The 23,713-nt window shown below is 40.7% G+C and overlaps 1 protein-coding gene across 2 annotated transcripts in view; it reads left to right on the forward strand.

Annotated features, from left to right (window-relative positions):
- The window catches only part of GALNT15 (polypeptide N-acetylgalactosaminyltransferase 15), a 24,708-nt gene extending 1,562 nt beyond the window's left edge, over nucleotides 1-23,146 (forward strand). Inside the window, exons 2-11 of one of the 2 annotated variants that reach the window (XM_009288586.2) lie at nucleotides 4,542-4,708; nucleotides 5,402-5,606; nucleotides 13,967-14,134; nucleotides 14,741-14,858; nucleotides 15,645-15,839; nucleotides 19,541-19,672; nucleotides 20,770-20,871; nucleotides 21,272-21,274; nucleotides 21,702-21,842; nucleotides 22,992-23,146. In XM_009288586.2, the coding sequence (XP_009286861.1) occupies nucleotides 4,542-4,708; nucleotides 5,402-5,606; nucleotides 13,967-14,134; nucleotides 14,741-14,858; nucleotides 15,645-15,839; nucleotides 19,541-19,672; nucleotides 20,770-20,871; nucleotides 21,272-21,274; nucleotides 21,702-21,842; nucleotides 22,992-23,138 (1,378 nt within the window). In that variant the 3' untranslated portion in view covers nucleotides 23,139-23,146. The remainder of the gene's footprint in view (nucleotides 1-4,541; nucleotides 4,709-5,401; nucleotides 5,607-13,966; nucleotides 14,135-14,740; nucleotides 14,859-15,644; nucleotides 15,840-19,540; nucleotides 19,673-20,769; nucleotides 20,872-21,271; nucleotides 21,275-21,701; nucleotides 21,843-22,991) is intronic. The other variant, XM_019474478.1, reaches the window with a different exon arrangement.
- The last annotated feature ends 567 nt before the right edge of the window (nucleotides 23,147-23,713 follow it).

The following is a 23,713-nucleotide window of genomic DNA, read 5'->3' on the forward strand; positions in this document are numbered from 1 at the left end:
CACCCCATGGTCCATGGTGGGCAGGGTATGGGGTCGCCAGGCCTACGGGGTAATAAAGGAGTCAGGAGTTGGGGCTTTCAGCTTTTTTAGTATAACAAGTGACCCGACGAACGTTGAAAGGAAACTCCTGGGAGGAAGGAAGGTGGAGGTCAGTGTGTCTGATCGGATCTGCCAACACCACCGTAGCTAGCAGCAGCCAGGCTGTAAGGCCACATCAAACAAGTGTTGCATTTGAAGCCCCACGTTACGTTTGAAGCCCCACGTGTTGCATCTGAAGCCTGGAGACTTGAGATCCAGTTACTCCAGCAGCCCAGGAGGGGCAGTTTATTACACCTCTTAAAAAGGGGCTGAGGTGTATCTAGACTTGTCTGCCCAGGGGAGAGGGAAAGGGATGTGGGTGGGTATCTTTTTTTTCTTGCCTCCTTTAACGAAAGCTATTGTAGCTTTCCCCCGGACACAGTGGAAAGATGTGCCAGAAAACATTTTAAGTAAGACACAGAATATATATAATAGTTTTTCTAGTGGTCATTTTCACATGTTTAAAGACAGCTGGTACCTCTAATTTAGGGGGACAATCTTAAGGAAAGAGAAATGAAATGGAGTGTTTTCTACACTTGCTGACTAGGTTCAGTGTTAATTTGGGTAATTCCATTGAATAACTAAATGCTAATTTTATTTCAGTTATTTTTTACCATGTTTCACTGGCAGGGCTTTTTACTATGTAATGTTCAAAGGAGGAATGATGACCCTGGTTTACTGCCTGTGATGTCGGCCAAAAAACAGTTTTACTTTGGCAGCTGAAGGGCCATCCAACAAGAGACAGGTTTAGTTAATACTAATCTCAGTAAGATTTAAGTCATGGTCTCACAGCTCTGTCTGACTCGTTACAGCCTAAAGAGCTATCAACACCACAGCTTATAGAGCCCAGATTGAAACCACAGATCTGAACATCTGAGGTGTCGCAGTTGTTCAGATCTAAATCCAGATCACAAACCTGCAGCAGAGGTCTACCTCTAATCCAGTCCTGTCCTTTACGGCACAACACACAAACCACAATGATATTTTTTAGGCGTAATTTACTCTGGGGGCCTAGCCCACGACTGTATCAGTCCAGTTTTATACCGGTGTAAAACAAGAGCGAACCAGTAATGAATCAGATTGTCTATTTCTCTATTCATGTTGTTCCTAATAATGTCTCTTATTACTTAGTTAGAGAGAACCCAGCCCAACCAGTTAGAGACATTTCAGCTCCATGGACTCAGTCTCTCTCATTTCGCTTGAAATTAGATGGCAAGTTCTTGGTAGCAAAAGCTATGCCTATTAATTGTGAAGCAATTCCAGAAACTGTAAAATAAGGCTGGCCAAACTTCACACTTACATACTTCAGTTTGACTCTTAAACCGGAGTGTAAGATGTAAGGTAAATGCCGTTAAGATATACTTAGCTGCTGTTCCTTAGAAATTCACATAAAGAGGTCTGTTGTGCTTTGCATTGGAGCAATGAGCAGCATAACTACAGTTTCTTTTTATGTGAAGAGTACAGAGCTCTGCTGGAAATAAACCAGAGTCTGCAGGCTGTGCTGTGCCTTGACGGCCCGGGATCCAACTTCCTTACCTGGAAAGCGATACTTAAGACCTCTCTCACCAGATCCCAGCTTCTAACATAACCCACATCTCTTTGCATGGCTTTCCAGGTGAATGTTTTATGCTAATTTTCAGAAAGTAGATGCATAAAACTGTGTCTCTTCCAGCACCTCTACTGATCCCACAGTAAAACATACCCTGATGGATGAATCAGGTACCTTGTTTTGCCCCATTTACTTTGAGTACCAGTTTTGAAACAGCCAGGGTCTCTGGGTGAAAAGGCCTAATAACTTGTCCAGTTGTGCTGTAAAGTTGTTCTTCCACATCGAGACTCATCCTCTGAGGTACCTTCGCCCCCAGAGGGCTTTTTGCTGCGATCGGTTGGTCCAGCTGTCGTTGACACCCTCCTGGGACAGTAGACCCAAATCAAGCCTGCCTTTGTGACTTTTATGATGGGGTTCTGCCTGAAAAAAGGTCCGTTTTCCTCTCTTGGGCTTGAGTGTCAAACTTATCCAGGCAAACAGAAACTCACAAGCTGTCTAAAGAGGCTTTAAGTTTCATTACAAAAGCATAGCTTTCACCTGAGTGCTGTTGGGAGCTGAATCTCAACGAGACATTTTCCTGAAGGTGGGTGGGAGTCCCTGTCGGCAGTGCCTCTGCCGTGTCGGAATTGCTCTCCTGTTCATTGCTGCTTGTGACAATTCCTTATTTTTCACAAATTGGATTAAATCACTGTGTCTCATATCAGTCACAGCCCTGACTTTTTGAAATGCCAATGGACAGTCTATGAAACTGCTCCAGATTACAGGGAAGGTATTTCTGTATACCAGTACCCTTTCACATTTTTCTGAAGATTGGATATCTGTAGTGCATGTCTTTGCCAATCTCCATGGCAACTAAACACTCGCCACCTAGGTTATGTATTCAAGTACAGCTATTTTCAATTCTTTTCCAATTAAGATTCCACAACAGCCTTATCTTCTTGCTATAACCACAGTACTAGCAACAAGGCATTGCAGTATTATGGTGCAAAATATAGGTGCTTAGAGCTGTACTGAATGTTCCTGCTTGGAAGCTGCCTGGTAGTAAAAGGACTGATCAGATCTTCACTTTTCTTAATCACCTCTAGATTCTTCTGCCTGAAAATACAAACACTGCCAAGTTGTGAGCGTATCCTTTTCTCCATCCAGCTGAAAATGGAAACAATTTTCCCATATGAAATTGTGAAATAACAGCATTGTTGATTACAGAAAATTAGTAAACCAAGGACGACATAGATTCATTACAAAGTGAAAATCCTCAAGAAAATGTGCCTCTCTATACAAAAATATATTAATGTGAAATATTATAAACTATAACAAATTATTGTAATTGTGCTAATTTTAAATTTCTATTCCCAGAAGTGTATCTATAGTATTCATTTATTTGTTTTTGTTATTAAATCATTCAGACTATTAATTCTCTTAAACAATAAGCAGCTTTGTGTCTGGATAGTGTCTAGCATCATAGAGCCTCAGTCCATGAATAGAAGTACTAAGTAAAATGGTAATAAACATAGCAATATTAAAATGATATCCCTTACACGAGCTTCTGCTGAGTAGCTAATTGTTTAACAACCACTGTAAAAATCTGTATGATGTTTTGCTTGGCAATACAAAAATGCTGAAATAACAATGGGCCACATTCAGCCAATTCTGTAATTCCTTGAAGAGGTTCTTGCTGCTAGAGATTAAATGAGTTAGGAAACTGAATGACTGCTCTTCAGGAAATGAAAAGATTTTAAAATGCGTTTTCTAATGTAAGCAAAGCAGATATTAGGCACAGTCTTTGCATCTCTACAACGGGCATTTGAAGGCCTTTTCTGGAAAATGTGCCAGTATAGTGTGTCCTGTCTCTCTGAACCAAGACTGGTACATCAGAAAACACTTTTTGTCGTGAATGCGATTTGTAGATTCTTTACTTACATTTATGAAACAGCCGTTGTTTGACGAAGGTCTATAGTTTTCATATACAGTTTCTGTGAGGATGAATAGGAAGTGTTTTTCATTCCTAAACGCTTGAGTTGTCGAAGCAACATCTAATTCACAGTAATTTTGATGGAAGCTTTTTCAATGTCATGGGTGAAATCTTGGCCCCATGGAAAACTGAGGAGCCGTGGGCCCCAGCTGGCACTCTGGAGCATCTCTAGAAATGCCATACAGTGACCCATGCAGCCAGGTGTCTTGCAGTAGATTGTGTCAGTACCTGGAGTTGTAAAGTAAATAGCAGAAAATGGCATAAAGATAATTTACCCAGCTGGGAATCTCCTTCATCAGTGATTTGTTTTCATCAAAAAAAGCAACATGTACAAACTTTGTATGGAAAATACATTTACTTTCTTAAACGTACCTACATTTGTTTTCATTGCCCATGTAAGGATCCATTTCTTTCCTATACAAGACTGAGATGTTGGCTTCACTCACTGGTCAGGCAGTCCACAGGTATACCAATCTGTTGTGCAGATGAGTTATTTTACTTGTTAGTCTTAAAGGTACTGCATTTCAGTTTACTCTTTTCTGTGTTACCTGAGAAAATGTGGAAATTAGTGGAGGCTGACTGACCTGCTTTGTCCCCCTCTCTGCTTTGCTCTAATTGTCTTCAGTTTCTCTTTCTTTGCCTTCTGGACCATTTTTGTTCAGCTGTGTATTTTCAGGCAGCCAGAGCAGAAGAAAGTATCCTGGAATACAGAAAAACATTCCTATTTTTGCATTTTAATTTTTATAATGTCACTCCCATATTTTCACTTTGTATTCCAGTCTTGGACACCTTAATACTTCCTTTGCTTCGTTAGAAGTGAGCCGATATCTTAAACTGCTTTCCATCCCTGAAGGTTTAGGTGTAGCTTACAGCTTTGTTCTGAGAGACAAGTAGCCGGTTGTACCAGTGTTTCTAGTGACTCCCTCATTTGATTCCATGCAGGTGCCTACAGCAAGAATATGACTCCAGTCTGCCTACTGCTAGTGTCATCATCTGTTTCCATGACGAAGCCTGGTCTACTCTGCTGAGAACCGTGCACAGCATTATGGACACAGCCCCTAAGGCCTCCCTCAAGGATATCATCCTAGTCGACGATCTCAGCCAGCAAGGTAGTCCCCATTTCTCTGTATGTGAGCTCTTTCTTCCAAAGCTTCAGGGAAGAAACTGTCCTCCTCCAAGAAGTGCGTGAGGAGAGTAGAAGGCAAAGAGGGCTCTCAGGAAGAGAGCTAAGCAGAGCACTGAGCTGGCTGCCAGGTTTCACTCTTCCATCCCTAGAATTCGGCTTAGCCTTTCAACTTTGAAATATGTTTCTTTTTTCCCCATCATTTCCAATCACTCTGAACTTTCTTACTTTAAAATAAGATCACACTATGCAAATCTTAGCCTTCCCACTGGACCAGATCTGCTGTAATAATTTCCAGGCTTGGACTTTGGCTGAAGCATAGAGTGGAAAACTCCACATTGCTAAAGTAATCTAAAGCGCTTGGGAAAGCCAAACACCTGTAGCATCTCACTCTGATCTGCACCTTTTGTGAGATGATGAGAGCATCCACCTTTTGCTGAAAACGGGAGAGGAGGCTATTAAGTTTCCCACAGGAATAGCTTCACACCTAGTGAATCTCAGTTTCCATTAGTCTCTACTTCTCTTTGACATTATGCTGATGTGGGAATATTTGGAATGTAAAACAAATGCCCCCAAAACATTTTACCAGCAAGAAGTAGCATCTCCTACTACCTGTTGCTTTTCTATAACAGCTTGAATCAAAGCTAAAACATTTCCATGACCGTTCTGTTTCTGACAGGGCCCCTGAAGTCAGCTCTGAGTGAATACATCTCTAAGCTGGACGGTGTGAAACTCATCCGGAGCAACAAGAGGCTTGGAGTCATCCGAGGTCGGATGCTAGGAGCTGCACGGGCAACCGGGGATGTGCTCGTCTTCATGGATTCACACTGCGAGTGTCAGAAGGGCTGGCTGGAACCTCTCCTAGCCAGGCTGTCCAGCAACCGGTAAATATCCCCGTGACCTCTGCATATGCTAATTTCTGCTGAAAGAGATGTACTTGGAAAGATTTGGGTATTTTTTTTATCCTCTCTTTGTTACCTTCTTCCTTCTGGTCACATTGCTTTTATTTTCTACCTTATCACCACATGCATCACTGATATGTGGGAAGCAGGATAAGTCACACAGCTGATAACCCTCACTTCACACACAGTATCACTGAACTGTCAGAGTTTGTATCCACTTAGAGCTATAAGAAGGCTTCCTGGTGGTCTGAATTAAAAAGGTTGCAGTCTCAAGCTGCTTGGAAATTGGCAAACATCCACCAAAGAAACTACTGCAAGACTCCATTTTTTTTACTTTTTATCTGTCTCAGTCATGAAGCCAAGCATAAAATGCTTTGTCCTCCTGAGCCAGTTTGCCTACATACCAATGTCACCTGTACCATCTCTGTTTCACAAAAAAAATAGACTTTCTGGGCAGCCTAGACAGTTCTAGCTAATCACAGGTACTTTCACTGACACCAAACTGACAGAGGAAGGTACAGATTCGTATTTTCCGAGTCTTTCATGTTTAGGTTGGTGCTTGGGCCTGCTCTCTAATGTACAGCTGAGCCCATCTATGCAGTCCCCAAGTCCTTCAAAGAGATTAAATCACTGAAAATGTTTCAAGAATTACATAGCAGTAAATCCTTTATTAAAGGGACTTTTCTGAAAGAAAAATTTGTACATTAACTTGTCTATCATTACCCATAAACCACTTGAGAAAAAATGAATAATTGCTTGACGGGGTAAAAGAAAAAATACATCTTTAAAACTCTTACCAGACCATTAAATAGTCATACTAAAGACTTTCAAAGGCTGTTCCTGGGCACTGGAACAAGCAGTGGCTGATTATGTTTGCTTATAAGAGAATTAATTTGAGTTTTTAGAAATTATTACATCATTTGGATGAAAACATTACAAATACTGCAAGCAAAAGTAATGCTGCCCTAGGATGTCAGGACTATTCTTTTCTAAAAGATCCTCCTTGGAAAAGCAGATTATTTTTTGTCTGCTGACTTATTAGATGGTTTATTATGAATATACTTCATGATTCTTCTGCCTTGAGCTATAGTCTATTGTTGATGTTCATGCAAAACTCCTACCTGTATCAATTGGCCAGTCCTTATTCAAGGTTGTATTGCTGAAATTAAAAGAGTTACAAAAAGTCTCAGAGGAGAGCTATAGTGAAGGGGGAATTACAATGGCAAGAGAGAAGTTAGGACCCCACCACAATTGTAGTGATTCACTGTCAAAAATTATCCCTGCTAAGGGAATGCAAAGCCACCAAGCCTACCACAGCTCTGAGATTTATGTAGCACTGTCACCAGGGGGTGAGAAAGGGATTCTCTTCCCCGCTCATTCATTCCTCCAGGAGAGCAGAATTTAACACTGAGTTAGCTAATGGCTAATTGAATCCATGGAGCAAAGGTAGAAGGATGTTTGGATAATAGTATGGTCTAAACCATCCCTTTCTGTATACTGTATCAGTCACTGGGTCTGACCCTGGAAGCTTTGTCACTGCTAGTGTGGAGAACCTGTGGCATTCTCCAGTGCACAGGGAAGACATGCTCTAAGGCATCTGGCAATCACTTTCCCTTGCTGTCCTTCTTTTCCCAGCTGAAGAATGGTGATAATAACACTGACCTGATAAGGAAGTTAATTCATGGTTTTTCCCAAACTGCTTGTAATGCTTGCGTGGAGATCACTATGGAAATGTAAAGCATTAGCATAGTCAACTTGGCTTCATTTAGCAGTTGAGGAGCTGTTAAATTGAATGATGCTCACTCCCTGAGACTACCCAAATGAGGAAAGTACATTGAAAAAAAGCTTACAGTGACTGGTAAAATATCCATCATTCTTCTTCTTAATGTACCAGTCAAGCTGCAACTCATGCACTTTTGCTGGAGAGACAGGATGGGAAAACACTTAATCACCTAGAGTGAGTGAGTTGTTTGCTGGCAAGGAAAAATGCAGCTTTTCCAAAGCTCACACCTTTGCAGGAGCTTAGCAGAGCTGAAGGGATATTTTAACTTTGAAAATTGTGATTAAGCCTAATTTTCTAGACTCCTGATCAGATCTACCACTATTATTGTGACCTGTCTTAGAGCGACGCCGAGAGATCCTTGCCCAAACTGAGACCTCACTGTGAGTTGAACATACTCACAAAAAGGGAGATACCCCCAGTTCTGAGTAGCCTGTGGTAACGACAGACAGGACAAACACAAGAAAAATTTTCCCAATTTTACAGGTATGGAAATATTTGACAGATATTTGGCTTGCTCTAGGTGATGACATTTCATCTCCCTACGCGATGGTTTTATTCACTAACCCAATCAAAATTATTTTCCCCAAAAGTATCGAGTCTTTCTAAAATCATTACACATGCATTTATGGGCACCTTGTTTGGGACGAGTTCTGTGAACCATCCCTAACAAATTGACTGGGAAGCTGTGCATCAGCTTAGTACACCGCCTAGAGAATGGTTCAGCGGTTTGTAAAGCATCCCTTGACATTTTGATTATTCGAGGATGAATACCATAGGCACCTGGACAACATTAGAAACCAGATGAGATGCCCCACAGATCATTTCATTTGACAACTGTTTGTGTTCCAGGATAATTCCAGGTGAGTAGCATGGTGCGTAGTAATGCAGCTGTGCAATTATTACAGTCGTCTTTTGAAGGGTTTGCCTTTTCCAGGAGACTGCAGGAGACAGCTGCTGTTTTGTATTCAGTCCAAAGGCAGTGAAAGGCAGAGGGGGCATATAACAAACTGTGCCATGAAGCCTTGAAAAAGTTGTTCCTTTAACCTAAAAACTGTGACCATCATGCTGAAGCAGGATGACTTTTAAAAAAAAGATCCAAACTGTGGTTCCTGAGAATAGTGCATGAAAGCAAAATGAGCCTTGATTATATCCTTGACAAGGAATTCCACTTCTAAAAAAGGCATGGACACCATAACTGTGACAGAGGGGTGGCTTGCAAAGGGGTAGTTTGCCTTTAGGACCTTTCCCCTGCTCCTTGTTGCAAGGGCTGTTTCCCTCTGTGCTGCTGCACTGCCTATACCACAGCTCAAATATTACGTTAGGAAACAGAAGCCTGTGATATTATTAAAAGAAGCCTATCTAGTTTCTAAAATTCAGAGTGCCTCTACTTAGCACCATGATTCTAGGTCACTAATCTTTAATGAAAATGCTGTTAAACAGACTAAGAAATGAACATAGCAGTGGAAAGGTATCTCATCCGCTGCTTGCTCCTGTTCAGGAGTGAATGGGAGCCTCTGCTTGTACGTACAGGAATAGAAACAGAGTTCTGCTGTCCAGAAAATTTCTGTGTGGTTCTAGTTTTATGGTAATACACTAGAGAGAAGGGAAGTATTTTGCACTAAAGTTGAACAGCTCCTTCATCTCTTTTCATCTGATTCTACACTTCTCAGTGGCCCATACCTCAGCTTTTTGAGCTACCATAAGCCATCTGTTTTCTACCTTCTCACAGGCTCGCAGAAGCATGATGTTATCCATCCAGAGCCCACACAACCCCAGCATCTGAGCATGCATTTCCGTGCTACTCTCCTTGTTTTGAAAACCTTCCATATACTTCACATAGAACAGACTGCTTCCTGGGACTTCTCTTTTTGCCTGATCCTTTTATATCCTCCATTTGTTGATAACACTCATTCCAAATTCAGTAAATTTACATGGTATGTTATGTGAAGAAGTGCTATCTCTTTACAATCTTTCACAGTTGATCAGGATCAGTAGGTGACCTATTTTAAAGAAGTTGAGGTAAAGAAACTGAAGATGAGAATCTAAAGCAAAAAGCAAATATTACTGCCAAAAGTAGAGCAATGAGGATTTAGGCATAATTCACAGCACAGTGCCCTGACTGTCCAGTGTTAAAAGGTATTGGTCACTCCTACAGATTTTGGTACCCCACATACAAATTTGAATATTTTAACAAAAAAGACAGGTTCAAAAGATTTTTTTTTTTAAATAAAGCATTCCCTTAGCACTCTGCCTAGCAGAGATTTGAAGTATATGTTCAGTGCTTAGCGTATGAGTAGTCCATCAATTCAAGGAGACAGTTCATATGCCCTAAGTTAGTCTGCAGTTGGTCTGTAAGGTAGTATTTAAGTAATCCTTTATACCATTCCTGATCACTGCATTTTATCTTTTTATTAGCCCTATCTAATTTTGAATGTTTTGCATTACTATTTCCCTGAAGACTTCAGCCAGCCAGCAAGGTGCTTTCAGTGAAAGTGCAGCGTGCTGTGGAACCAGCTTGGGTTCTCAGTTACTTACTGAAGTTTTGACTACGTGCAGAGCCAGAGAACTTGGACTGCCTGGATTTCCTAGCTATCTAATTTTTGCAGGGAATGATCCACTCTGAAACTGGTTGAGGAAAATACATCATTTTCATGTTTGGTTTTTTTGTTCCCCCTTATTTAAAGGGGGATTTAAACAGATTAAAATCTGTTCCCTTCCCAGCAAAAGAAAGTATAAATCAATAAAAAGCACTTCCAAAAAACTGTATCTAAAACTTCAAAACAGATGTGTTAATTAAATCTTCCTCTCCTCATGTTACTTATTCTAAAAATAGAAAAGAACATAATGTCCATGGTGACTGTAAAGGGTCATGGGAAGACATTTCATTTGCAATTGTATTTGGTTGAGAAATCCCAAACCAGGAAATTGTTCTTGTTTGGGTTGCTCTTTTTCATAGAATTGTGACCTTTTGTAGTTCATCTGTGTTCCAAGCATTTGAAATATTCACAAATTAGTCAAACAGTTCAAAGCCTTGCTGCTAGTTGTATTTGAATTTCCTGTTTTTTCCTTTCCTTGGATTCCACAGAGTAAAATTAGCAGTAGTTTGCCAGTGTGTGTTTCATTTCAAAGTGCCGAGAAGCTGCTGACTGTCTGCCAGTTACCCAGTTAAAAACAAAAAGAATAGCTAAGAACGTCTTCCAACTTTCAATTACCTTCTGCTGCAAATTTGCATTTAGAACCACACAAACATCAGACGATCACTGAATATGCAGAAAACAGATCTTTTATAAAAAAAGCATTAATACCAAAAGATAGGTAACGCACTGCTTGATTAAGATTAAAATTGAACACTGACCAGTTTTCACACAAGATAAAGTTACTGGATTCCTCTATTTCAGATCAGAAAAACACTGCCAATATTTAAAGTTTTAAGAAGGTGTGTTTCTATTGGTTTCAGCAGAGCTATGCCAGTTTATGCTAGGTGAAGATCTAGCATTATACTTACAAACATACTCTTGAAAACTGTTAATCTTGGCATTCTGAAAGAGCTACTAGAGTAATAGCTCTAAAACACAGTTATCAGTTTGTACTGTATAATTTTGTGGGAAAGGAGATTAGATATTATTTTGTTCTGGTTTATTGTTGAATTTAGCCAGGGTAGAATGTGACCTATCCAGTGAATTATTTTCAGCTGTCTTAAACACTGTAATTTTCCATGTCATAATTTGCAGATAGTTTGGATAATTGCTTGGTCTCCAAACCATCAGAATCCATTACATCACTGCAGGTATTTTTCTTGAATGGCATTGAAGAATCAATGCCCAACAACAAGCAAAGCAAAAGCATGCATTAAAAATAAAGGATTATTTCAACAAGAACTACTACTGTGGTGCTTACTCTTATGAGCAATTGCACTGATGCTAGAAGCATCGTTGGAGTTTGGAGTTTTATAGTGGCAACAAATTTAAGGTGGATCCAAAAAGGACAGGTTTTAAATGGCTGAAATGATATGAGAATGTAGGGAAGTCTGAAATGTCTGGATCACCTGATCCAGAATATATCTGATCCAGAATATATCTGAGTGTAACTGAGTATCCGCATTGTCTCTGTCTGAACTATCTTGGATACGCCCATGTGGTCTAGTCTTCATGGTCAAGGTTTTTTGTATGGTTTAGTCTACATTGCCTCCTTTGGCTTCCACTCAAATACGCCCTCCTGATATTTCCCTCTTGACTCTGAAATTGTAAAATAAACTACCCTGGGGTCATTAGTTCCTCAGTCCTGTCTGGATGAGAATGGATAAACAAGTAGCAATAGATAGCATGCATTTCAGCAAGTAGCAACAAACTGAGGTGGGAAGTATACAACTCCAACTACGCTCCTAACCAGACAGTTGTCAGAGATACTTGTACACTGGAGAATGCAGCAGCTGGTAGAAATTACACTTACAGTGACTTTTCATTTTTTGAAGTCTAGTCATATAAAATCCATTTAACTTGTTAGATAGATTTTTCTCAGCATATCAAAGAAAAAACACCTGCTTGTGCAAGTCCATCAGGACACTACCTTTTAGTAACTTCTAGAAGCAGTTAGTTTCCTTTTCGTGCTGTTAGTGAGTAAGGGTTAAATACAGCTTTCAGTAGAAAGGCTCCTGCTGCCTTGAGTTTAAGGTAGTTGCTCCTGTCCTGAATACAAAACTATATCACAGGGGTATCATCAAGAGAATCAGGGGAGGATATCAGCTTTATTATTTTTGGCATAATTTCTTTCCATTTCTTCTTGAGTCCTGTGGGAGAATGACAGCAAATCACTGCCTTAATGTATATGCCTACAAATGCTGCAGGTGACCATAAAATTTCCTCATCTATTTATAAACCGAATGCTTGTTTCTGAGAGTGCCTATTATTACATATTACAAAGGCTGGTTTTACACCTGAACAGAGAAATATAATCACTTCTCTATTTTAAATCTTTCTGCCTTTAGCTCATCATAGGGCAGTCTGCTCTTATTAGGAAACAAAGGAATAACTGAGTCATTTTAACGCTATCCTCTGCCTAGTTCCTCTTCATACAATTCAGTGACAATCAGTAGTCTCTGTTTCTCCATGGGCTTCTAAAATTCTCTACAGGGAATGGCAACTGTGATAAAACAAAGTTTGGAGTTTCCCCCCATCCTGATACTGAAAAAACATTAGTGATTGTAAAGGCAGAGAAGATATGTCAAGATTACATTAACATCACTCAGAGCTACCATCTTCCTCAGCTGGTTCTGGTCTCTGCCATGGAAAAGTACAAAGGGCTCACTGCATTGGAGACTTCTGAGATGTCCTTCTTCATTGATAGTATTATGTTTTAAGCGTATTTCTCTCAAGAGTGATCTCTGACCAACGTATAAATCTTTAAAAGAGGAGATAAAACCTTCTACTTTTTGCCCCAAAATTGACCATTTCATTTCTCTCTCTCAGTTTTAACAGGAAGTTATTTTCTAGGGAAAGAGCTACTCCAGAATAATTTCCTATATGGATACTCTTACTCTAGAACAAGAGTAATTTTTTCCAGGATACTTTAATCCCTAGTAAAAGTTACTGAATTTTCTCCAGAGGAACTTCTGTCTATAGGCAAGTCCTTACACTGAGACCAGAGACTATCCTTTTTGCATAACGGAGAAGAAATGGATAATGTTGTTATTCAACACTTTTTTCCCTGCAGTCCCTAATACCATTGCATTTATACTCTGAAAATTTCTAAATGTGATACGTCATGGACCTGGAAACAAGGAATGCTGATGGCTCTTCTGAACTACCAGTTAATTCCAAGATGATGTACAAGCGCACTGTGAAAAACCGTGACATGTTTGCCAGGGGGAAATGTCTAATGCCTTTTCTCAGACTAACCCAAATATAACTCAAGTTAGAAATGAATTGGAGGATTGCTGCTTGTGGTGCAATGGCTCTGTTCTGGCTCTTAAAAGTAGATTCCACACTGTGACAGTGCATTTGCAAGAGCATTTTAAGCTTGTAATAAAATACAAACAGAAACTGATTTATGAACTCGATGATAAATGTTTTTGCAAAACAACCAGCAGAACAAAATAAGGATAAGTGCACTCTTCATTGGCCTGAAGTGACGAACTCATGAAGTGTGTGGAACATCTACAGGAAAATCAAAGGATGGTAAATTGTGTGAGGCCAAAATCATCTTTTGCTGTAAAGTTTGCATCCATTCCAGATCCTATAACATCAGAGGTTGGGGCCTCTGCGTGAAATAGCTTTCTAAGAATTCTGATGGTTAACTCATAGCAAAATCCTGAATAGCTTTAAATGACAATGCAAGGTACAGGTTATCAATAAATTATTGATCTTTAGATTCCTCACTGCGGGCTCAGTATTGCCATGCACCGAGCAACTGGGCTTCTACCAGCAGGGAAAATAAGAGCACCCAACATCTAGAGGAGTGCTTGTGCTTGACAGTGTCAAAGAGGAGAACCACTGTTTCCTAACAGAGTAGTTAACTTAATTTGTGCTTTGGCTTTGAAAATAAATGATATTGTCTTTTTCAGAAACAGTGTCGTCTCCCCTGTCATAGATGTCATAGACTGGAAGACTTTTCAGTACCATCACTCTGTGGGCCTGCATCGAGGTGTTTTTGATTGGAAACTAGATTTTCATTGGGAACCAGTGCCAGAGCATGAAGAGAAGGTACGACAGTCTCCCGTCAGCCCTATCAGGTAACAGTCCATCAGCCAATATGCCTCCACTCAGCTCAGCAGCAAAACTGTACAATTTGGGTCATCTTCCAGCTACCAGAAGAGAGACATGGTTACTTGCATATGCTTGGTTAACATGTTTTGAAGGGATAGGTTTTTGGTTTACACGGAGTTTGTTTGGCCTTTAGTAATCATTCTAACTGGATTGCAGTCGTACTTTCAACATGACAAATATTTTCCACACATTGACACAACTAACATACAACCTGACCAGACAAGGTGTGGAGGTTTGCAGGGAAAGCAAAAGATGGATCATACAGAGTTAAAAGAGATGTCTTAATCGTGATCTGTTTATCTGTTGTTTTGGGTGTACATGTATGTAACATTTCCCACTGATCTGAGCCTTATTTGATAATTCAGCTCTTGGCTCCCTTCCTCAAGCAAATCCTAGAATTAGGTTCCAGTTGTTCTTTCTTTTGGTTGGATAATCAATTCATTCAAGCTTATGTGGAGTAGTATTCAATCATTTTGTAATAATATCTCTATGGAAATGGTGGGATTTTCACCCTTCACATAATTCCCTGTCCAAAACTCAAGGTGTTCACTTCCAAACTGTTTTATATACAGGAGTCCTGTGGTAGCTGGTGCAGTGGTGGCCATGGATCGACATTACTTCCAAAACACTGGAGCTTATGATTCTGACATGACCATATGGGGAGCAGAAAATCTGGAGCTATCTATAAGGGTGAGAACCTTAATTAAAACATCAAGCTGTGGTAACTGTTGGGCTTAAGGAACCTGAATGAAAAGGCAAGAAGCAATTTATAAAAGCAGTTAAGTGCAGAATGTCTTGGGGCATGGAGAATATCGCTTTCCTCACAGAAATCTATCCCCACGCTCTGTGATCTGTCAGGACTATACAAGAACATGCAGCTGCTGTGAGTCGCCCTATCGATGTCAGGAGAAGTAAGTTTCACTGGCTATCACTATCTGCCTGAGGACAGAGTCACTGGTTTCAGCACCTTCTGAAAGCTGCCTCTTCTTTTTTGGCATGTAACATGCACCAAAGGAAGAGTAGCTTTATTTCTTTGCCAACCTGTAGTTTTACTACCAAATTGTTTATATTAAATTGTTTGCATTGATTTTTGCTGAATACAAAGAGTAACTGATATTAAAAAGCAATGCAAATAGCAGACACAAAGGGTATAGAGTCTTCAATGTCCCAGACAAAAGAAGATGTGCCCCCAGGTCTCTTCACTACACTGCACTGTTTGTGCACAGAAAAACATAAAAGCATATAAATAGCCATACTGGGTCAAATCAAAGGTCTGTCTTGCCCAGTATCATCCCTGTGTCTCTGTGTCTGTGGGGAGCAGTGTATGAAGAAGCACATAATAATGCTCTTGCTGTTTCCAGCAATGTGCAGATTAGGATTTCCTGAGGCAGAGTCTATAGTAAAGGAGCTTCTCCTTTTTAGATGAAGGTAATCTAAATAAGGTAATCTCTTTTTGTGCTTTCACCTGTGTTTCAGACCTGGCTCTGTGGTGGCTCTGTAGAAATCATTCCATGTTCCCGAGTTGGGCATGTCTATCGAAATCACTTTCCCCATGCTTTCTCCTATGAAGAGGCCATTGTGAGGAACAAAATCCGAATAGCAGAGACCTGGCTGGGCTCTTTTAAAGAGAACTTCTACAAGCACGACACAGTGGCTTTCTTAATCAGCAAGGTAAAGACATCTGTAGTGGTTTGTTTCTGAGGGAAGGAGTGTGTGTTGACGTAGGTGAAGGGGGTGGAATAGAGGTGGGGGTGTCTGGGTGCAGTCAAACATTCAACATGCATGGTGCTGGGGATAGTCTTTTTATGAAACCTTCCAGTGGAAGACCTGTCAGATCAGGAAGGAAAGAGAGAAACTTGTGCCTAGGAGTGGTTTGCTGAAGTTATCAAATCTCGTAGAGTATGACTCCTTCTCCAAATGACTCCTTTTTCAGCTTGCCCAACAAGCTGTGATTTATTTTTCCACCGATAGTACATGGAGGGTTGCAGTGCATCTGAAGTGGAAGCTAGTAGCACTGTGTGCTCAAAGGGCCCTCCTAGAGGATTCATTCTACATTACTGAAGGTCTTCCTAGTGTGATTCATGAGGATATTCAGTAATATTCACGGGCACGTGGCAAACTGTGGTATCTCTCCTACTGGAAGGGAACTTCTCTGAGTGGTCTAGTGACAAAAAAGGTGATTTTTTTCCTGAACTGAGAGACATCCAGGAGCAACTGTCTGTAACTGAGAAAGTCAGACCTCAACATAGCCACTATTTACAAGTTACTTTTTCATTAGAAGCATCGCACAGACAGCAGTCCGACCTCCAGGGATTTGGATTCCCAGCAAGCCTGTACGCTGAGACAGGCTTGCAGCCACGTGTGTGGCGTAGCCCTGGCATGCAGCCGCACTTGAACCATCTACAGGCTACATACCATCCAACAACTACAGAATGGCTGGCCACACTTGTTTTTAAGCCACTGTATAATCCATTGCAGATGAGGATCAGTCAAGGGACTGTATATCCTATGTATTACAAACCAGTGGATGTTTGTTTATTGGGAGGCATGCAGCTGTGGTTAATGTCGTTAATGTTTTTAATGTTAAGTTGTTAATAATGTGAAGTTGTTAACGTTGCTGCAGTTCTCAGGAATTCTCTGGCTCCAATACCTTTCCTACAAGGCAGTGGACAAACTTGTGAGCAGTTTTGAATGAAAACGTGTCATTCATCTTCTTGTTCGTTTAACAATGCCATGCTTTTAAGAGAAAAAGATTCACTGAGAACAGTTAGGCAGAACACGGGTCAGTGCTGTGCAAACTTTCCCATTCAGTTTTGCTCTTGCATTTCAGTCCTGCATGCCTCAGTCATTGCAGTGCTGGCCATCGTCTAAGAAAGCCAGATCCAGCAGGAGCTGCATTCTAGTGGGGAGAGGAAAAGGGCTGTGCATCAGCGTGGCTTCTCTCCTGTCACCTGGTCTGACCTCCTTACACTCCACCGGATCTGCCTCTCCAGTCATCCTGCTGTGCTAATCCTAGAGTCTGTCATGTTTCTTTTTTTATTCTATTTTCACATTTTTTAAAAAGCTTCTCCCTCCTTGTCTGTGTTGTAGGTTTGAACTCCACTGGCCAGAAGTTTGTCAATTGACTCACAAGGGTTACGGCCATGTAATTGAAAGGAGGACACTAGGCCAAGTCTTTTAAGATGGGCAGTTAGGTCCTTAAATCATTTAATAATTTCCTGAAGGCCTTTCATGTCAACTCAGAAGCAATTTTCTGTACTAAAAACTACAGCCACCAATGATATGGTTTACTAGCTGTAAGCACCATGACCTTTTGCCTGAGAGTTTATTCTAGCCAGAATACTTTTAGTACTTCTAAGTATGATGCTCCTTCAAATGATCAATTTTACGGTCTCTGTGCTCAGCGTGCCATAACATAAAAGGCCCTTTTCTCTGTTCCTTTCTTTCACAGCCAATATTTTCAGTATGTCAGTGCACTGGGATGTTATTCAAAAGACACAAGCAAGCAATGACATTATTGCCGCTCGGCTGCAGATGGGCCCTGCGGGGATTTATTGCACTGAGAGGGTGAGCGGAGCCACCTATTGGCCACTACAAAAATCTCCGTGAGCCTTGACCGCCGACATTGCCCACTGCAGAAAATAACTAGTGACCCCCCGTTTAGGTTGCTTTATAAGTCTTCCCATTTTATGGTTTGGCTCGCATCCTCCACAGGATGCCAGTGGTGTGAGCGTTAATGCAGATGAATAAGGCTCTTCCCAGCTCTCTACTATTTCAGCCACCGTCTCTTTTTCTCCTTTTCTTGTGTGGTTTGTTTATTTAATTTACAAACACAGTTTCCTTTCAGATTGGTTTACAGGGATAATGACTTTCTTTACATTATTTACACCATTTATTCGGCATTAAATGCAGACCATAACTAGTATGACAAAATGAGATTTACTGCCATCGCCTTCTTCAGCCAAAGCAGAGTCTCATGAGAAACATCTCTTTTTCGGGGAAGCATTTTACTTCTCTATTTCCCTTTTCCAAGAAAACCTCCTGGGGACAGGTTTGTGTGGTGCTCAATTGCTGAACTTTGTTGTTTCGCTTATTGAATCTGAGACTGATACTAAACTATGAGGTTCTCTTTAACATAAGCTGCTTTGCCTGTGCAGCTTACAGGGCCTGGCAAACAGTGCCACATGGCATGATTGATCCCTGCCTTTGGAAACTGATACCTCTCCCTTGATCTCCAAGGCCCTTCATTTGTCAGTGTTTTCCAGGCATGTCTCAAAGTCCTTTTTTCTTTCTTATGGATGTAGAGAAATGGGCAATTCTTTGCTTATGTTACCAATTTTAATTTCTGACGTAGGAATCCAGACCAGTTTCCTGAAATCCAAAACTGCATTTTTAAAAAGTAGAAAAGTGAAGGGGGAGATCTACTGCTGGCAAGAAAGAGGAGGGAGACTCCTAAGGGTGGTGAGATATTTTTAGTATTTGGGCACTGAGAGATTTAGAGAAGTGTTTTGTGTGGTTTTGGAACTGAAGGATTAGACATTTACCTGCTTAGAGGATTTCAGAACCCATCTGAAATATAGTCTGAATATAATGGCTACCGGCCATCTTCAGTGCTACATACCCTCAAATATTCAAACTGTCAGTCCTTTGCAGTGCAGATGCCCGTAGCTGCACCAAGCGTTGAAGGCACTTGTCTTTTTTCAGAACAGAATTGCTACCAGGAAGGGTGAGAATTGGTATTGTGTGTATATAATTTGAGAAAACGCATAAATCATAGGAAAGGTTTTATGCCTTTATAGCCGCGAAACACATTCACTTACTAGATTTAGTAACTGTCAGATAATAATGTGATAGACTATATTTTGGGCTAAATTCTGTCATCACTTACATCCTCTGATCATGGAGGACTGACAGTAACTGGGTAATTTAGGCTGTTAAAGGCCAGGAAATTGAATTTTAATCAGCGGGGCAAATTCTATACTGAATGACAATCTAATACAATCCCATTGATTTCAGTGCAACAAGTATCAAACTTGGCCCTGAGTTTTTTAATTAAAAAGATGACAAAGACTGACTTATCTTGCAGTATAATAAACATTTTTAGAGGAAATGCTTATTTTCACAGTGTATGCTACTTCTGAAACATTTACTTCTGTCACAATGCCAGACTAAATGCTGTTTTAGCACAAAGTTGGAGGAAGGCTATAGCTGGTCCTCCTCCTTTGCATACTCATGAGAGATATATAGCAATATCTATAACATGCAGGATAGAAGAGGTGGTAGAAATAATTCCTATGTAGTCATTTTCACTTCTAGCATCTCTAACACAAATACACTAGTAACCTTGTTGCCGCTATGGTTTTTCCATAAAGGCAGAGAAGCCAGACTGCAGTGAGCGCCTTCAGCTACACAAGAGACTGGGCTGTAGAAATTTCCAATGGTTTGTATCAAATGTGTACCCTGAACTCTCCCAACCTGAAGACACACCAAGATTCTCTGGCAAGGTAAGAGAAAACACACTATGAAGATTGACTAGTGTTTTTGCGTTGTTCAAAGACTCCAGAATCGCTTCCATGTACTAAGTACTCAGTGAGCATACAGTAAGAGGCTGTTCCTGCTTTGAAACATTTATTGTCCAAACAGACAATGCAACAACGATGGGAGGAGAAAGAAAAGGACAGAGGAGACAAACAGCTGGTCCAAATTCTCACATAAATGTTGAAAGCCAGCCAGGAGCTGAACCCAGATTGTCTGACTCAGTTCAGTCACAGCTCAGAGGATCCTAACCTTAGGTTCTTTAGGTGCCATTAGTAAAGGAAAAGAACTGTGTTACCTCATGCAGATGGCAGCCGCAACAGCAGCTGGGATATCTCTGTGCTGACCCATGTGCGTGAAGAGAAAAAAGCATTTCTTCAGTCCTGCACTTCCCCCAAGGGCAGAAGTAGTAGCAATAGCAGTTCCTTGGCTGACTGTGTACAGGAAGAAATATTCTCAATGTTTTTTTTTTAAAACACATAAGTTGATAATTATCATTCATTAAAATATGAATTTATTCCAGGCAGCCTTACTGGAAGGGATTTTCCCCCAACAAGGCAACAAGGTCCACTAATTAAGTCATACTCTGCTATCTGTAGCCAGATTTTACTGTGTGCTTTTACTATTTTGCCTGTCTTTATTATCAAAGTTTGCTTGAGAAGAGTGTAAGAACTGAGTGTAGATCACAGGAATCGTCACATGTTTTTTTCTTCTGGAATATCTTGGGTTTTTTCTGACTACAGTGTCCAGTTGAAGTGCAGTTTTCCATTAGCATAAAAATTTTGACAGATTTCTTTTAACTATCATAATAGTTAAAACCAGAAGTGGGTATCTCTAACGTAAACAAAACTCACTGGGTAACACTGACCTTTGGTGAGACTCTGCCTTTTATATCAGATCAATTTGCAAGATCAAGATGCAAGATTCAGTCTGAAAGAAAGAAATATTGCCTGAATTATGAGCAAAAACATATATCATAAAGGGATATAATCACAAAAAAGTTAGCTGAAGGATATTTTGTTTGTATCTGATTGTGCTTTATTTCAGTGTAAACCTTTACTTACAGCTTTACAATACTGGTGTTGGCTTCTGTGCAGATTACAGACCTGGAAGAGCCATTGCAGAAGGCTCTATCGAACTCTCCCCGTGCAGTGACAGTCTCACCCAGGTACTGTATACTTTAAGTATATAGGCACTGTATCAGATCAAGGGAACCATTCAGAAGACAGTGACTCCAACATGTAAACGGCTGGGTGGACATTAGTGGAAATACTGATGTGTTCAAAATTAGGCATGTGCTAAGGCAATGATGCCCACTCTTCTGCAGCTGAGTGTCATTTGAAAAATGGCAATGATGTTCCATGTGTCACTGAGGCCACATACCCACACTTTGCTCCAGCAGACATCATTAAGTGCCTATTTGGTAGTGTCTGGAGAGCAGAAAGCCTGGAAGTAAAAAATACATAACAATTCTAGAATAATGGGGATGGGTTTCCCCGTCAGTGCCTAAACTGCAGTCAAAGACAGGAGGGAAATTCATGTAGACTCCCAAGCTGGCATTAGACTAGCAAGTTCATGCATTAAGAGAAGGCAAACCAATACAGACTGACTGCAGATACTTACTTCAAGTCCCAAGAAAGTTTTGCTGCTCACACTGAGCTCAGGGTAAGCTGCAGGCACATTTCTAACTGCAATGTGTACGGACACTGTCAGAAACACCCTTCTGTTCAAATATTTATTAAACTAGAAAATTTTATTATAGGATGGGTTTACTTTATACATAATTACATCCACAAAGCCTTTCCTTAGGTAAATAGTTATGCTGGAATTAGCTAGCAGGGGGGATTGCTTTGCAGGGTCAAGGCTGTTGGGTCTCCGTCGCTCATGTTTGGGTTGCATCTTAACAAACATGTACAGGAAATTATTTTTTGAATTAGCATTTTAAAATTAATTGGGATGTCCTTCCATCGTTGTTCAAACAAACCCTCCCTTTTCCAGCACTTTGAATATAACAGCATGAAGGAAATCCGGCTTGGTTCTGCTCCACTGTTTTGCTTTGATGTCAGACACGGGAAGGTTATCCCTCAAAACTGTACAAAGGAGACAGACAACAGCCACCAGCACTGGGATGTCCAGGAGGTCAGTAGTGACTTCTGCCATGAGGGGAAGGCAGCTGACGGTGACTGTGGGATCACTGGCTGATTGACAGGATTTGTGTGTGGGGAAGGGATGAGGTATTTGAAGGGCAAGTTTCACTTCTGTACCATTGTCACCCAGGAAATTTAGGATGCCTCTTGCCCATTTACACTGCCTATGTGAAATAAATTTGGTTTAAAAATACGAATTACAGGAATCCTACCTAAATTCATATGTCCTTGTTTTAACTGTTTGTCTTACTGGCCTTACAGGAATAGAATCAGAATCAGTGGTTGTGAAAATAAGAGCAGGGCAAATCCTTGCTCACTTCTTTTGGATAGAGGAAGGGTCTGGGAATCCTGAACCCTCCCAAATGAGAGCCCTTTGGGAGTAGGGGAAACATCGAAATTCCTCCTGCATTCTAAGAGAAGAGCAAACTTCCTATCAGAGGAATTCAGTATTATTGTAGAATCATAGAATCATTGAGGTTGGAAAAGACCTCTAAGATCATCGAGTCCAACCGTCGACCCAACACCACCATGCCCACTAAACCATGTCCCTAAGCGCCGCATCTACACGTCTTTTAAATACTCCCAGGGATGGTGACTCAACCACTTCCCTGGGCAGCCTGTTCCAATGTTTAACCACTCAGTGGTTCCATTCAGTGGACTTCACCAAGCAGAGCAGGAACTCCTCTACAAGACTGAAAAATGTCATGCTCCAGGACAGCCTGGGAAAATAGCAGTTACTGTAGTTATAGGGATGCTGCAATCCTCTGGTACAGTTCCTACTGTAATTTGTTTTGATTCCTAAGGAAAGCACTGGTCCTTTTGAAATTTTGTGGCCTGTAGTACTGTAGTTGATGCTGTTGACAACCTGTACGTGTAGGAAACAAATAGTGGTGGAAAAGAGATTTATTGAATTCTGCACCTACCACTCCTGTCAGCTTCGAAAGGAATTATGAATACTCACCATGCCCTGGGCTCAAAGCTAAACCTAGTCATTATGTTCAGAGCAATACTTAAAAAATTTTGAACAGTCATTACTGGTGATCTATTGTATGTAAAAAGTTTCAGAAACATGGCCTAGCTTTTACTGGTAATCCCTTGGTTTTAATTTGGTCTTTCTTTCCCTTCTTCTCTCATCTTGTAGAATGGAATGATTGTCCATGTCCTTTCTGGCAAATGCATAGAGGCAGCGAAGAGTGAAGATGAGAAGGACTTGGTTTTGTGTGTATGTAACAAGAATGCAAATCAGGTGTGGCAATTTGAACGTTCCCATGTGCTACATCAGAGGTGACTGACAGGTCTCTGTGGAGGTCAAGTCTCCAAAATTTAACATTACTTCTGTTTGGGATTCAAGATACATTTCCTGCATGGACAAGAAGGACGTTTGTGTTTGCTGTAGCATGCAGGGAAGTTAGGAAGGTCTCTCCTTTGAAAGCCTGGCTCAAATAGTTGCTGCCAGTTCCTGGTTTATTCAGCTCTAGCTAAAATTTCTATTTATTCCGTGAAGCAGGGAGTAAAGATACTGTGAACATCAATAGATTCTCAACTGCTATTGCAGAAGACAATTAAGTTTGCCCTTTGAAGGAAACATGGAAAGTTGGCTGCCAGACAGCTTGTTTTTAGCATATTCTGTGACTTCTGAGGATACAGGAAAAGGAATATTTGTGGAACTTTTGGAACTGTAAGAGGAAGCCAGCCAAACCAGGATAAGAGTTTAGCCTTGTTTTACAGTGCACTCGACTCGTATAAAACAAAGTAGGTTTTGTATGCATAAAAGTAGTAGATGTTTTCACGTGTAATAGCTAAAATTTTGTTTTCCAACTAGCCTGAGCCAAATTTCTACCCTCTATGAGATTGCACAAAACA

This window comes from Aptenodytes forsteri, unplaced genomic scaffold (genome assembly GCF_000699145.1).
Source record: "Aptenodytes forsteri isolate BGI_AS27 unplaced genomic scaffold, ASM69914v1 Scaffold9, whole genome shotgun sequence".
Classification (NCBI taxonomy): Eukaryota; Metazoa; Chordata; class Aves; order Sphenisciformes; family Spheniscidae; genus Aptenodytes; species Aptenodytes forsteri.